Source organism: Anopheles moucheti, chromosome 3 (assembly GCF_943734755.1).
Source record: "Anopheles moucheti chromosome 3, idAnoMoucSN_F20_07, whole genome shotgun sequence".
In the NCBI taxonomy this organism is placed as follows: domain Eukaryota; kingdom Metazoa; phylum Arthropoda; class Insecta; order Diptera; family Culicidae; genus Anopheles; species Anopheles moucheti.
In genome coordinates, this window is record NC_069141.1 from 14,490,773 (window position 1) to 14,508,088 (window position 17,316).

The 17,316-nt window shown below is 46.9% G+C and overlaps 1 protein-coding gene across 3 annotated transcripts in view; it reads right to left on the reverse strand.

Annotated features, from left to right (window-relative positions):
* The window catches only part of LOC128300178 (protein daughterless), a 63,352-nt gene extending 46,442 nt beyond the window's left edge, over positions 1 to 16,910 (reverse strand). For all 3 annotated transcript variants that reach the window (XM_053036155.1, XM_053036156.1, XM_053036154.1), the window contains exon 1: positions 16,053 to 16,910. In XM_053036155.1, the coding sequence (XP_052892115.1) occupies positions 16,053 to 16,137 (85 nt within the window). In that variant the 5' untranslated portion in view covers positions 16,138 to 16,910. The remainder of the gene's footprint in view (positions 1 to 16,052) is intronic.
* Between the last annotated feature and the right edge of the window lie 406 nt (positions 16,911 to 17,316).

Genomic DNA, 17,316 nt, shown 5'->3' on the forward strand with positions numbered 1-17,316 from the left:
AGAAGGTTCCGCGCGTTGTGGGATCTGTCGTTCGCAGCGTGATTTGGGCTAACGGTGGCCGATGACGTAAGGACGCGCACAGAGATACGTTCGTCCAATCTCTGCCCAACTGACTGACTGACTGACTTCGCGCGATATTGGAGGAACTCATTCCCGGGCAGCAGCGTACGGAACACGGAATTTCTGAGCTTATTCGCCCGTTCATTTGCACCGTTTCCCGTTGCATTCCGGACGATCACATCCGACGGTGAAGGTGGTGGAAGGCAGCGCAGTTGAACGCCACGCACACTCGCAATATTGCACGTGAAAAAGCATAAAACTCCCTCTATCGCGACCAGAACCACCGCACACGGCGAAGGGAGCGAGAGTACGATGCCACGATAAATTGTGCCAGCAGCAAAGCAGGAAAAGCTATTTAAATTGCGTAGCGAACTCCGAAACCATCCCCGGGAGGAGAGCATGCTGATTTTGCTGTTTTGCCAAAACACTAAACGCGCATTCCGTCCTCGCCCCTCCTCGCTTAGAACGTCGCTCGCGCGTTTAAAATTATGGTTGCATTTCAACGGGTTTTTCCCTGCCAGCGCACCCAACGGCGCAGCCCAACATTTTGGGCATTGCAATCGACGGTTTTTGGGCCGGAGTTCCAAACGCGAACGGCGGTGCACTCAATTACCATTATTCCGAATCGATCTCGCTTCTGCGCCGCCTTCTGCCGGGTCCGGAAGGACCGACAAAACCGCACAAATTAGTGCACATCGGTAATTTTATTCATAAGCAAGCTAATTATGATGCAGGAAGCAATAATGGCGGTTCCAACTTCATACCGGGCCGTTCCACAGTTTTGATTTCCAATCTATCACATTCGAACATCGAATGCGAATCGGGCGTGTTAAATGGTCAAGGCAAAAGATTATCATTTTCTTTGGTTGAACTTACACCACTCAAGAGAGATGCAGACTTCCTCCACTATCAAAATCTCACATTGGCAAACGATATCATTAAAAGGATCGCAGGGGTGGGAGGGTCCACTCTAATAACTCAATTAATAGTTCATTAAGAGATATACATTTAACCAATCGAGATCCGGCTTCCAAATATTCGTACGAAACTTGTGCCACTTATTTGCCACCAGCAAGCCTTCCGTCCGATCCGTATCTGCATCGTCTGCATCGACACGATGTAAAAAATCCCTCCCTCACGCCGTCTAGCGCAGCATCAAAAGCCTGTCCAAACAACTCCTTCCATTCCCCGTCGGGCAACGGTTCAGAAGAGGTAAGTCGGACAGAGCCACAGGCCACCGAACATGCCGAACGGCAGAAGGAAAGCTACAGAACGGTAGACAAGACAAGATTCTGCAAGGCCACTCACTCCTCATCCGAACCGGGCCAAGTCAGTCACGTCACGTCAAACGGTGTAAGCCGTGCGGGAGAAGACAGAAACTGCCCACCGACCGATCGGTGTGGTGGAATTCTAATGCTCGCCGTCTATTGCTCCGACCTTCATCAACCATTGGCCCTTCTCCTGCATCCAGCGGCGTAACACACAAACACACGTACCCAAGATGTAGGCGGACCGGAGTCCCTGGTGTGGGTGCTGCAGTTATGCTGCAGAGCACCACACAGCAGCAGAAGACGAGGGAAAAAAAGCAACCAAAAAACCCCTTGCGGCTACTTTTGCAGGTAAAATTCGTAACTCAACCACTGCGCGGTTAATAATAACTGTCCGAACCGAGCGGGGCCCGCCGCAAAACACTCTGAAACTCCCGTGGCCCGGGAAATCCCAAACAACGGCGAACACAATTACAAATTAACAAAAACCACAGCGCCCAGGTGAAGTACACGAGGGCGCACCGAGAGGAACTGGCGGGAAAATATGCCTTCCAGCAGCATTTGGCGCACGTTCTCCGCACCTTCACCCCAAGAAATGCCGTGGTGGTGTTATGATTTAAGCTGTTGTACTTTTTTTTTTATTTACGTCCTCCTGCAGCAAACCTTTGCCAGCGAGGCGAGAGAGCATTTTTTGAAGTCCAAGCGGGCTAATTCGCAGCGGGAAATGACTTCTTTTCCCGCACGGCCAGACAACTGGCAGCCGAACCGAGCGGTCCGTCGACCTAGCAAGGACACGCAGAGGACTGGGTTGGCGGTGCCCGCTACCAAACTCTGCGCAAGATTGCGATCTACGCCGGTGACGGCCGCGCGGAGCAAGCCTGTTTGAGAGAAGCCACCACCAACCAACACCGCTGATTAAGAGACTGCTGCGCTGCGATCGTTTATGGCGGAATCGCCGCACACGACCCACTTCTTGGGGTGCTGCAAAAACAAAAAAACAGAAAAGCAAACTATCTATTCCTGTGATTTTTTTCGTGCGGTAAGAAATAATTTCGCAACCGGACCGCAGATTAGCTGGAAGTTATGTGGATAAAGTTATATCGAACAACAATTGTACCCCTGCTCCGGTTATGCACGTATCGATTGCCAATTGAGAACGACCAACACACAGCACACGACCCTGCTGCCGTGTTGCTGTGCTGACACAACTTAATGCCGCCGCCGGGTCACAAATGAGTTAAATTGTTGTTTTTTGGTCAGCTAATGCTCAAACCCAGGCTGCTTAACTCTCGCTTTCGCCCATTACAAAAGCCGGCAAGGAAATACCGAAAGGGCATTTTCACACTGAACGGACCCGGAAACGTAATCCGGTCCCCTTTCCTGTACGCGTGTGTGTGTGGGACGCATATGTGCAGTGGACGGGAGGTAAAAACGGGTCCTCCTTCGCTTTTCCTGGCCTCGCGAAAGAAAGTTCTAATGACACACAAGAAAACAAAAAAAGTTGGAAATCCAAAACGAAAATGCTTCGAATTGTGTTGGTTTTGCTCAAGTTCTTCGAGAATAATCGTTAGCCGAGGAGACTTTGATAACTTGCCATCATTCACATTGGAGTTTTTCATCTTGGGAGTGGATTTTCCCTCTCTTTCGAAGGTTTTGCGTTATCTCGCTCTGGTACTACTGATATCCAAGGAAAGAAGAAAAAACCTTCTTCCTTTTTCAGCAAAAGGGATAAGGTAAAGGAAACATAACATTCTGGGCAGCATAGAAAAAAACCTGGTTTTGGTAAGATGAAGGGAATTCTTCAACACGGCGTTGATGTATGCCAGCTCATAATTTTTCCTTTAATTTCCACCCCAAGTCGCGGGACGGAGACATAACGATGGGAGACTCGGAAAAATTATTGCTTCTTTATTTTTAACATCAAAATTAGAGATTGTTTTTGCCTATTATGCTTATTACTGCGCTGTTTATGAAAGAAACTGACTAGCTGCCTAGTGCTACTTACAATGTGCACTTTGGGCAAACAAAACTCGTTGGACCAAGAGCGATGGTGATGGCGAAACAAACGTCCCACATCAGAATTACAACCACCCGCAACTACCACCGGAAGAGTGAACGAAATAGGAGACAAAGATAAACTATACATTATGTTGGCTTTTCCTCGTATTTATTTTCCTTGTTGACGTACAATTTCCATATTATTCCCCCTTTTTCTCCAGTTTTTTTTTGTTTCGTTTTGGCTTTGCTTCAACTTTTCCCATACCAATAATTCCGAAAAAGCCCGACGCCGCCACCAACTTGCCTTCTTAATGTTTATGATCATATGCCAAGAGCAGCCCAGCATAGGATGCCTCGATCGTGCTCGTCCCACCTTCCCCCACCTTCGTCCACACAGCAGCTTCACCACTCATGGACACTTTTCTCACAGCAATGCATACGACGACCCCCGACGAAACGACGAAGTGCACCTCATCTTTTACTGCCTTCCTAACAGCATCCCTCGCATAACGTTCACTCTTAACCATATATAAACACACACACAAACACACGCATGAGTTAGTAGCGCAACACGAAGAGGATAGGCTCGTCTCGTCTCTACAAACTACGCCGAAGAATTATGCCCCGTCATAAAGTTGAACCGTGTGGCACAGCAAGACCAGCACCAGAAAGCAACAAAAAAAAAAGGCGAAGATATAAAATCATAAATAGTAATTCAAAATCATCTTCCGTTTTTTTTTATTTGCCTCAAACCCTGTCCCTTCTCCTCCTCCTTCTCCCTTTCCGCATAAGCGCACCAACGAAGAAAAAAAACGCGCGCTTGTTATTATTGCTACACTATTACTAATTTTCCTCCGTTTCCCAACGAACGATGGCGGTTCGCTTCTACATACGCATTAGTTTTTCACACTTTGGAATGATCCCCCCCCCCCCCTTCTCCCTTGTTGGTGTTGTCTTATTCGTTGTACCTTTTCCCTTTTTTTTTCGTTGGTTTGGTCTTGTGAATCAGTCGCCGCAGTGAAGCCAAAATGCTAGAGAGAAGATCTTCTCCTTCCGAGCGAAAACGCTGGGCGATGGTTGTGGCCCTGATCGTAATGACGACAGCATACATCAACGCCCAAACGGCCGAAGGACCGCGGAGGGCATGGGCATAAATCAAAGGAAAATGTTGAACGCAATTTGTGTTACACTACCGAAGTGCGCGCACAGTCTAATTCAATTTTATGCCTTGTCTTTGAAGGCATAGAAAGAGAGAGAGAGAGAGGATGGAAGATAAAGAAAAAATAGGGAGACGGACCAGTAAAATGGGATAATCATCACGCGTCCAATTGCTTTTCACACGCCATTTGGATGGCAGGAAATTAAATAACACTATCAACCGGTCCCCTCCCCCACCGGCTTATGCCCCCGGGGAAAATTGATTTTAAATCCACTGCTACTTTAACGGAACGTGGAAGTTTTGTAATTATTCGCTTTGTTTTCGATTGCTGCGCAGATAAAGCAAATCTCAAGCAAAACTGTGTCTGTGGGTGAAATAAAATATAAAAGAAATTTAAAAGTAGTGTTGCTTTCATTGGGATTGCCAATTTTCCCATTAAAGCACACCACATCGTAAAGTACGGCGTGCCGCCAAGTAGGATCGGACCAATGGAATCTAACTTGACCGGCCATTAGACAGAATCATAAATTTTCCACAAAAAAAAAACGCAACGCAACTTCAACCAAGAACGGGAGAGGTGCCATTACTTTGCGTAAACCTGTCACCATAACCCTGCGCGCCGGTTAAATCCCTGTTTGCGCTCTGGTGTGGAGATCCCAACATCAAGGCCGGTAAAATGTAGCCTTTGGAGACGAGCGAACGAACCCATGAGATAACACTGCATTCGTAGAATTTTGGGGACGGCAAAAATGTCAATCTCTTCCGCTCCATGGTCAGAATGCTCCCTCAGAAATAGAACATACCGCGCAGATATATACTTCTCGTACGGTTTTATTGCTTGCGTAGCTGCTGTTTAATAATATCAGCAAAGCAAACGCGCGTGAATGATCATCGGTTCACCCACCGCGCCCCAAAAAAAGTCGCACAAAGGCAAAAGAGGCTGCGCGCTAAGGCGAACGGACCATAGCGGCGATAAATAACCGAGCCAAATGACTTAGGAAGTGCGACACCGTTTTGTGGTGGCTTGGAGAACTTTCAAAGCAAAAACAAAACTGCATAAAGAATGAACTAACTCCACCAACGATCGTGAGATTCGGTCGCACTCGTTCGGTGTGTCGCACGCGTTCCCCGTGGGGATATAAAGATGGACGCAAAAATGCCCACCACCGCAGAGTGTGTGTGTGTGTGTGGTGCGCCGGAATCATCAGCTTCACCAGCCGCGCGGACTAGACAACACGGATAGCGCATTCAACGGCAACAACCAAGCGGACGCTAGAGAGAAGCGCGGACACAAACAAAGGCGCATGATTTCCAAAAATACAGTCCAAGAAAAAGGCCATAATTTCATTATTTATGTTTTTTGATCTCCCCATAACCATCTCCCCCCCACACACCCAGCACCCCCCATTCAACCCTCTCATCTCTCTCGCTCTCTCTCTCTCTCGCTCTCTATCGGTTCGAATGATGTAGCTAAAAAAGATGCTACCAGCGTCGTGCTCATCATTAAGTGAAAAAGTAAGAAAAACACACAGAAACGATGGCGATCTTCGGTCGATCGATGATGAGAAGGGGGAGGGAGGGGGAGACACTACGATACAAAGACAAACTCTAGAAGCTTGTACGGTTCGGAACAAAAAAGGGGAGCATGCAATGGTTGGTTGGGTGACTTCCACCCCAAGATCATCCCTCATCTCATGCACGGTTTCTCCAAGCTGATCTGATCATCATAACATCTTACTTTTTTATGCTCAACTCTGCTATTCCACAACTCACCCATATCATCTTACTCGCTCTCGCGCTCTTTACGCGGACGATAAAACGTTCCTACGGTGTGTAATGCGCCCTTCCTGCATTCCCTAATCCAACAGACCATTGGATCAATAATTAAACGCATGAACGACAGCGTAGCGCATTGCCCGCCGGATCTTTCGCCATGGACCCCACCCAGCCACCCCCGAAAAACCCGTCGCAGATTATTGGCGGTTCGTTGAGGAAACGAACGAAGAGGGAAAAAAATAATCCATTTACTGTTGCGCGACTCCACACACGCGCTCGCCCGTCAGCGGTGCTCCAACTTTGCGCGGCGTGGTGCTAATTTCAACGACATTCAGCGTTTCGCGACTTCGCGCACGGAAAACGAAGAAAGTGAAACTCAAGAACGGTTCCCGAAGCGCTTAACGTCGGTCAGGCGGAAGAAGGGTTAGGGAGAGATTGGGAATGGAGGGGAGGTGGAGGAATCTCTTACACCAGTGGAGAGAGAAATATTATAATGATGATCATTCGCTGCACACGCAACCTAAACAACGCATACGCCCGGCGGACCAACGGATTGGGTGAAGCAGCCGCAGCAGCAGTAGCTTCAATATGTAGCTTTGTTTGTGCCGTCCAGAATGGGTCGGTTCGGTGGCGGCCAGCGCGAGGTCTAAAACAACAAACATTAGCAAACAGCCAATAGGACCAAGAAGGAGGGCGATTAACACCGCGCGCGTTCGGTGCGCATTTTCGATGGTTGGTTCGATTTTCCCTGGCGGACTCAGCCGAGCTACGGGTTGCGGCGATGACACCGGCCCGAGATGACAAGGGAAGCAAGGTTTGCCCTACCGAACCCGTTAAACTAAAGCAACGAGTGCGTCGACATTCCGACAGTCCCTTCCTTCCCTAATGGAAGCCCTCGCCTAATGATCACATCGTAACAAAAACAGTCGTTGAAGAAAGAATTAAAGTTGGGGCGAACCGTGGAGGTTAGAAATGACTGGATGACTCGATTCCAGCGTGGACGTGGACGACCCTAGAATAAATAGTTGAAATAGTTGGTCACAATAATATCAACTCTTTCCAACTCCTTGGGACTGGATCGCTAACACTTGCGCTATGAATTCAACTACACGTTCAAGGGGAGACATACACCTTCAGCAAGAAAGAGACAAACAGACAACCTCTTGCGTAGCTCAAAGGGCTGCTTAGGTATTCGACCGGATGTAAAAGTGACTCACCGAACGTGACGTATGAACGCAACTGCAAGCGAGCCTTTCGAAACGCAAGTGGTCTTAGTACAGGCACACATCAAACAGGCAGTTACTGTACAACGAAGTTCCGAAGAATAGTCTTGAGATATTGGTTTTTTGTGTCAGATACCCAAATTATCGCTTTAGGAGTTCATAACCCAAGTGAGATTCTGCACAGGATCTTCGAAATCTTTGAACTCTCGAGTTTAATATGAAACTCTTTCCTACGTCTAACTCCCTAGAGTCTTGGTGATTAACACTTGTGCCTTGAGCGCTCCTCATTCACTCGTTCCTCAAAACTCCTCAGAAATAACCTTTCTTCAACAAAGAGGCCAATTGTTCTTTTGCACCCCTAAACTGCTACCAAGTCTTCGACCGGATGTGAAAGTGAGTCATCGATCATGACGTATGAACGCAACTGCATTCGAGCCTTTCGAGACGCAAGTGGTCTTAGTACAGGCACATAGCAAACAGGCAGTTACTGTACAACGAAGTTCCGAAGAATAGTCTTGAGATATTGGTTTTTTTATGTCAGATACCCAAGTTATCGCTTTAGAAGTTCATAGCCCAAGGGAGATTCTACACCGAATCTTCGAAATCTTCGAACTCTCGAGTTTTATATGTCCATTATTAAGAGTCTTCTTCAAGATATTTTCAGCATTCCACCAGTACTACTGCTCCATTACACAGAATATATTATTATTTTCCACCAACAGACAATCAACTGATCAACTGGAATCAACTGATAAGCACACCGTGCCACATTCTTCAAAATTCGTATTCAGTTTGCGCCGAGTCTCACCAACGCTAGCGCAACAGCAAACGCAAGCGTGCTAGCTACCCATTTGCCCCGCATACCTGGCATACAATAACAACTCAGTCGCACCAGACTAGTAAATCATGCTGTTCACACGCTGATCCTCTCTTATCATCGATCGAATTAAAAACGATACGCGCGATACAATTATAATAATCGCCATCATTTACTGTTCGGGGGAGTGAATACTTTGACTTAATACGTTACGGGCGAAAAAGAAACTGTACACCACACCGCTGTCTGCACCGTGCCCGGTGCCTCTCGTCGCGTTAATCGGAAAGATAATTGCCACCCTTACCCACTATCTGGCTGAACCCTTCGAAGGTTAGTACTCTCTGGGGCGTTCGCGTTGGTTGTTGGATTTTACGACTACGTAGACACCGCAACCAAGCGGCGGGAGAGAACGTTCTCGGGGGTTGTCTCCTGTTTAGGGTATCCTTCGTATGGCATAGTTATACTAGGGTGATTGGTTTCCTTCTGCCCTGATAATAACCGTGCCGTTCCTTCCGCCTCTCGGGAAGTCCAGCACCATGTCCAACCAGTCATCGGTCTACCATCGCGCGGATACGTAAGAGCTAAGGGTGAGTGATAATTGATAGCGCGACCGACTGTCGAATACATTCGGCGGCACGCAAACATGCACACCACCACCAGAACTCCACCAAACGGAACACTCGTCACCCCTCTATTATCCTGGTTCCATTACCACCCCCTCTCTCACACACATACAGCCAGGCGTGCCAGCAAAGGGTGGCAGGCGCGAATCGAACGCGGATCGAATCAAAATCGATCGAAACGGTTGATTATTATCGTTAACCTAATAGTTGTTGAGGTGATGTGCCCTACGCTGCTACGAAGCGCGTCAGATCTCCGTCACATATTGTTATCTGTGCGTTCCGATTTTCCCCGCACGCATTCTTATCGATTAGCCCGCGTGATAACTTCGTCATTCTGTTTTACCTCGCAGGTAATTCGTGTGGTGCGCGCAAGGTTGTGGAGGTGGCGCAAGTGTGGACAGCTAAGTCGGTTTTTTTTTTTTTGCCAAGCGCTATTTAGTCATCGACTGGGTCAATAAATTTTTTTTTCATAATGCCTAGCGGATTGATAAGAGTCCTAATGCCCGGTGAAGGTAAATTGGATTAAATGAAAAACAACCTTCTATTGATTTGTATAATGCACCGCTTCGAACAGGAAGGACTCTCAGAATATTATTTATTTATTTACTTATTTATATCTTCATGAAGATGACATTCGACCAAAATGTATAGGTGTATAAGCCTGTCATTTCTGGCCTTCTATGACTTTACTTACTGGTAGCTGGACAGTCGGTCCTGCGTACGAGGGATTGAAGGCCGGCGTCACTACCAATACTCCAAGGAGTCGCCCCAAAATATTATTTATAGTGTTTGATTATTATTTACTTTAACCATAGTTCATGAGACACTCTTTTCCAATGTTAAAGACTAAGAGACGAAGAAATTTCGCAGCGCTCCAAGCAAGGACTTGGATTCCAGAGGTAGCAAATGGCTTAATAGCCGAAGGAATTGTTCACATGACCTCAAACCGTCTCGTGCATGCGTCCTCCGAATGGAAATAGTAATTTCAGAGCTAGGTCTCCTTCCAATTCTCCATGCAAATTCACAACCGGTAAAGACCTGCTTTCGGTACGCTTTTAATACGTTTCCCACATGACAACATAAATGAGAAATGATTCACTATCCCACCCGGGTCGGGAATTATACCTAATCATAAGACAAATGAAGCGAGTACCAAAAGTATGGTTGTAGCTCCAAGCTTACATACCAAACAGGATTCCTTTTCGGTCGTACCAAACTATGGACCATCGATCGTCGGGCAAAATTCATGCAGAATGTGCTACCTATTTTTCCAAGGAGCAAATATTTTACTCGGGTTTTTTGCTTATTTTGTTTTAGATAAGAATGCCAACCGTATATCTGGTGACTCCTTGATCATTTCAGATCGATCCCGTCCCGGAGCTACTGCAGCTCTGCTTCACGCCGTGGATGATCGCATAGATCCACAACGCCTTCGGGCGGGTCTCCCCCATGCAGCTATCTCCGGACCTTCGACGATAAATCAACGGCAGTGTGCGCCGCTTGGGTAGCAGCGCGCCACGCCAGCCACGGGCCGCACCACGAGAGCTTTTATTTGTGCAATGGCTTTTTATCAATCGTTTCGCGCCAGCGGGTAGAGGTTGTCGGGACTCTGTAGTGCGATGCCCTACAAGCGCGGTGGTTGGCAATACGGCGGTAACGTAATCGCGCCTCTCGATTAATCGCCAAAGTTGCCAGTTTTGAAAAAAAGGGCCTTCGGTAACTTCCACGCCATTCGGCGTTCTACGACGATCAACCTCCAACGGCTCCGGCAACCAAAACCATTAATCTGCAGCAAACCGGCCCCTGTTGCACTTCGCTCCGATGTTCCCCGAACATTCCCCGGTCCACCCTCACACACACACACACACCCTCCCAACCCCCTGCAACAATCGTTTATCTTTAGCGTCTGGTTCGACTAGCTGATAGAGAGATAGGCAAGCTGATTGGTTGATGTTTCTATTTCTTTGCATCGATATGTATGCCTGGTATGCCCGTCCGCGTAAATGTGTCGGCCGCTTCCGACCCTCTCGTGAGCGGCAGGCAAATCCACATTTCCTCCAGTAATTCGATTACTGCCGGAGCTTACCATCGTGGACCAATAAAAACAACGCGCCAAGATAAGAAACTCGCAGCTCGATGGAACGGACCCGGTGACGGGGAGCAACAAATAATACACACACACACACACACACATCGCTTTTTGCCCCCACAGGACCCTCTCCCTTTTCGTAACGAAGCGTCCGCAACATTCCCATACGGCATAAGGTTTGGGGAGTTTGAAAAAGATTAACGGTCCTAGAAGCATTAAATGTACTGGCGAGAAATGTTTGAAAGAAGAAGGAAAAAAAACAAGCATTACTGTACACCCTTCGCCATCGGGGTGGTGCTGCCTCCTGCGGCATTGCAGCATGAACGCGCGCCCGGCATGGTTAATGTTTCATGTGTGATCGCGAATTTTGGACGAAACGGTTCGCAACGGGCAGCCGAAAAGGCAGGCGATCGCGTTGCGAAATCTCGTTGGGCCACGATCGCTGCGTGTATGCGTATGCCGAATGTGCGTATGTGACAAGTACCATTTATAATTGTCCCATAAATATAAAATGTGATCGGCTAAAAACAAATGGCAAAATTACGCCATTAGCGTAAACCACTCGCAGCACCGGGGGACGCAAACGTGGCTTTTTTTTGTTTGTTGTTGTCTGACCGCTCCAGAGCACTGTCGAAGCAATATTCCACGACCCCACAACACCCGGACCGTTGTTGCGCGCGCCTGTGTTGCCAAACTGCCTGTACGGATTCATCGGCAAAATGTGACAGTTTTGGTTCTATTTCTTGGACCATTTTCTCACAATCGTCACACCGGATCGGCGGGTGTGAGATGATGAATTATTTGCATTCGGCATATCGCCTCGCGTGTCAGGCCGATGAGGTACAACGGCGCGCAAGAAAACAAAAATACGTATGTTTTTCAGTGGAAACAAATAACAGTTATCATAAAAACACGGCGCGGCATAACATTATAGTGCACAGGCGCGCGCTGCAGTATGTCGCGTTGGTTGTATAATCTGTAACTTGTTGTTTCTATTGACATGGCGACTAGAGAGCTGGCTGAATTATTCCCCCCCCCCCCCCCCCCACTCCTCCCCATTTTCTTATCGCAACATGATTCATGCTATGGTGTTGATTTGTTTCAAACCGGAAAACGTGTAAGCAAACACACACGCCCGTCTCTATGTGGCTTTATTAATTTGTACGAATTACATTGCAATACATTGTTGATGCTGGTTGCTGGTCATTGTTGAATTGTTTGATATTTGATGTTTGTTAAATACATAGTCCACTGGAATACGGCTTAATTAGACATAATTTAAACAGGACATATATTGGGCGCTATGAACACCAGACCAGTAACAGTATCAATAGTTGATTGTTGGTCCTAATTGTGTTTATATTAAAACTATTATTTAACACCAAATGGTAAGTGATTGCAGGATTAGCCTAAAGAAAAGAAAACAATCATATTCATTGGTTTACTTTGGTGCCGTGACCAGGATATCACATGTTTTGATCCAGTCGTCGATCGTTCGTCGTTTCGTGCATTATAACTAAATATCATTGCATTTTTAGGACTGTTGTTGGTACAATCCGTGATATAGCGATCTTCTAAAACCATTGGACACAATCAGGACGACTGACGAAGCACAAAGAAATTCAATTTTGATGAGAAGACAAATGCCTGTTGCAATTTTGCATCGTTTCCCTATTGTTTTCAACCCTAGGGACATCTTGAACGATAACTTGGGGGCTCCTGGATGATTACTTTTAAACCTTCTCAAATTTGCAGATCCAATTGTCGTAATGAAGACAGAGCGGGTCGTTTAATCATCTGCACATTTTAGAAGTCAATTTTAGATTCCTGCAGGCTCGGCATAATTAATGGAAAATAAGCTCAATAACGACTCGATACTGATCTGATTCCAACAAAATTTTGGGCATTTTTAACATAACTAACATTAGAGTTATTAATACTGCTGCTTCGGACCCATTAAACTTGACGCATGTTGTGAATGATAAGAAATATCTTGTTGGCCTACATAGCCATCACACATAAAAGCAGCTACACCCAAATGCAAATGCTCACTCACATGAGCTTAACAATGGCCCAGAATAGACCCTCTATTGTTTGACAACACTGGGCGTCCAATTGCTAGTTCCGCATTTCCCCAGCAAATAAAAAAAGGCAAGAAAAACAATGTACAAGTCGTTGGCTTCCTGTGTTCCGTGTCGTGTACCACAGCCGGAGCTCTCGCAAAACCCAAGAAGGCGGCCTTCTGCTCAAGAAATACGCGCGTGCACTCTCCAGAGGCTGGCTGCTGCCATCTTCATCCCTCTCGCAATGTGGGGGGTGCAAAAACGAAGAAGAGCAGTCTTTCTTCGTCGGGGAGACACACCGATGTGGCCCCTTAAAAAAAAACTCTCTTGCTTGTGTGCTCGTTTGCATAGCATTGTCTGGAAAAGTGTTTGCTTTTTTTGCCTTTCTTGGTCAGTGTTTGTATCTTGTAGGGAGGGACGGAGCATACTCCCCAAAGTCCCGGATTCTATGGGACTTTTTCCATTCCCTATGGAAATGGGGTGGTGTGTCTGTGTGTAGCTTTGTGTGCTTTGCCTTCATCGGGTGCGTTCGCGCTTCTACAGTGCTCCAGTCGGAGGTTTGCGGTTGACTCGACTCTCACTTTTTGACAGTTTCGATTGCCTTATTCGCGAGGTATTCGTCGTTGGCTAAGAAGTCACCGCAAGGGGTGAAAATGCCATTCACATGTTTTATGCACTCCACGGACCATATCAGCCCGTGTGCTCTGTGTCCGGAGACTCATGGAGAACCGAGCGAAACCGATGGGGGGCTGTGGTAAAAAAAGCTGCGGGTACTATTTAAGCAGCAGCAGCGGCAAACTCCACCGTGCGCGCAAGTATCTTTCAGCTGGAGACACGCCGCACATTTATGCACAGCGACGACATTGAACGAAGACATAAATATGGGACATGCTGCAGCCGCCCAGACTTGGAAGGTGGTGAACATTTCTCCCACAGGTTCGTCAGACCAACGCACATCTCGCGGGGCATTACTTGGGTCGAAGTAATATAAAACCGCAGTATTCGTAAAACCCCCCCCTGAAAAGGAAATGTACTCGAAGACTCGACTCGTACTACTTCAACTCCAAACGGGGCACTGTGCGCGCGTGTGTGTGTGTACTCAATGTTTTTCCGATCCCCTTGTTGTTTCAGCCAACCACCCTCCGTCGTCCCAGTTGACAAGGACGGACAACTCATTAGGAAACAAAGTTTACGTCTTACCAGAGCACAACAAAGTAGGCTGCCACATACTGCCCCGCTGTGCTCCACAACACCGTACGTCCCCCGCCCACCCACCCGTGTAGTACACGCAACTTTGTGAGTGAAAAGGAGCGAAACACGGAAACGTCTCAAACGGGTGGAAAGATTACTTTTCCTTCCCAAAACGCCTTTGCACACAGGATGTGGCAGCCACCGCCACCCCGCGGTACAATTTCGCATGCATTTGACAGGTCCTTGCATGACAGCACGATTTTGGATGTGAAGAAAAATAATATTTTACAAACATCTGCCAACGCGTGGCTTATGCAAGAGAATACACCGAGTCTAGTGTTCCCAAACAATCCTTGATATTTCGAATAAATAACCACATTAGCTCGAGGCCAAAACGAAGAAACCCAACAGGAGCATCTTTTCACAATATTTAAAAAAAGATTTGCCAAATGAAAAGTTGCATTCCCTTCCAAACGCGCTTCAAAGACTTTGAGGCGGTAGTAATGGTAGTAGCAAACGGCAGTATTAGTATCACAACACACCATTGCTCTCCGTCCTGCTCATCTTCTCAGATGAGAATCTCTTGAGATTTAACACTTTTCTCGCTCAGCTCATTGTGCGACGCACTTTATCAACAGCAGCAGCCGCAGCAATAGTACACCCATACTGTGAGATGCTGGATTCCCATGTACCGTCTGGATGGCCAACTTCCAATAGCAGCTTGGTGGTGCCGTTTTTCTTGTGTTCTTCCAAACGTCTATCGTCATCATTCCATACGCGATTGCACCACACAATAAGCCCCAACAACAACAATGCACCCATACACACAAATGTCCCTTCTCTTGCATTGACTTCCACGCTCGCGCGTGTGTGTGTGTGTGTTTAAGGTGCTTTTCCTCACAGCAAAACGCAACAGCGCCCCAAACTACATTTGCTGAGCACAAAGTCGCCCACGACAGCAGCAGTTTTACAGCGTTTTGCCCAGAGTGAACCTTTCACCGTACCGCAAACAATCGTAGCAATCTTTTACAAAAGAAACAAAAAACAATCTAACGCCATGAAGAACAAAAGTTTCCAAAAACGCATAATTTTCCGGATTATTTTGCATCAACCAAAAAAAAAACCGATACAAGTTCTTTTTTGCTCTAACTCTCTTGGTTCTTTTGCCTCTCGTCTAAAAAAAAGGGCCAGAAGAGTCAAGCCTAATCGACTGTAACATTACACGCACACACGCTCATTACACTCCTACCCCTGCTGTTTGCTGCTTTTCTTTACACACACCACACAATCTCACACACGTTTACGCACTACTTCGATCGTGTGGGAAAGGGACGCAACGAAGAAGGCTTCTTTTTTTGTCGTACCGTTTCTTCCCGCACATTTTCCCCTAGCTCAAAAGCAGCGTGAGCGAAAGAAAAAATGCACCCTCTGTTCTGTTTTAGCGCTCTCTCCGCTTGTGCGTTTGTGGATGCGAATTGATAAAGTTGAAAGAAACGAAGGGAACAAAAAAAATAGCTCCTCAACAAACGGACATTAAAACACGCACGCACACTACGAAGGTACGTTTGCCCAGAAGGGATAACACGGTTCGCCGTATTTACACCACCTTTTCTTGCCTTTCGCACGCACGCACGGCCGCACGCACACTGGTGCACCGGCCGACAGTCATCATTTCACGAATTTGACGCTTTATGGTGTCGGTGGCGATGATGACGGTGCGTGGATGAGATGCTGTTTGATGATGATGATGATGGAGAAGGATGTGGATGTGTTAAGGTGACTTACCAGGCGGCTGCTTGTTGGCTATTTTGTTGAAACAATTTTGAAACACCTCGTACAGATGGAAATGTTCGTCGTCGCTCGTGGCCATTTTGCACTATTAGGTCGAGAGTTTCCGAGCCCGAGCAATGCAACACAACACACGGTTCAACCGCGCTACTTGCGTCGAAGAGATGATGATGATGGCAGCAGCAGCAGTAGCAGCGCAACGCTCGTGAAGAAACACAACACCATACAGCACAGCACACACACACGCACACTGATGCGACACAAACACGCACGCACTCACCAACCGTCGCTACCCCTTTTCCCACTGACACCGCAGGCCAGGGGAAAATAATATCAAAAAGTAAAACCTTGCGCACACACGGAGCGCGCACGCACAACTACCACAGGGGTTTTTACTCTCGCACTATGTAATATCTCTCTCTATCTCGCACTCCCACTCGCTCGATCTTTCTCTCGCTCTTTCTCTTCTGCGTATCCAATGAGGCAAGCGAGCGGTGGAAAAGATGAAAATATGTACGGGAAAATCTAACCTTCCGCCCTCTGTTTTCTGCTCCCTAGCGCAGGGCGCGCGCCTTTTTCCACCCTTTATACGGTCGTCTCTCACTGGCGCACATACACGCACACGTTCACTAAACGCACGATCGCGGATCGGTTTTTCAGTTGTGTGGTGTAATGGTGCATTAATTTCACGCGACCAGCTCGTATACACGCGCACACACACGGACGGCCGTTCCGTGCGAGAGAAACTCGAAACTACCAACAGCACACGAATTCACGCACGCCTCGTTTGACAATGGTAGGCAAAGTAAGTTCACAACACACACATACGCACGCACCCAACACGCACGTACGTGCGCACCGATTGACGAGTTGGAACGAAATGTTTTCCCGTGCGCGGTGGCCTCTCTTTATAAACTCTGTGTTTTGTTCGTGGTGTCTGGCTCTCTTTGACGTTTGTTCGAGATGGTTTACAACACGTGGTTGAACGTTCAACGATTGTTGTTCGGTTGAATCGTTTTCGAACATTTATTTAACTTTGATTTTACTGTTTATTTTTCGTAAACTTTAAAAATATTAACGTGTCACTCAGCGTTTTAGATCTATGAACCGATGCAATAATTTAAAATCTAACCCATATTGTATTTTTTACATGTTGTTTTAATAAAATTTAATTATTAAAATGTATTATGCGATCTTGTTTGCGATCAAAAGAATTCGTCAAAATGGCAAAACACAAATAATTATTTCATTAAAAGCTTAT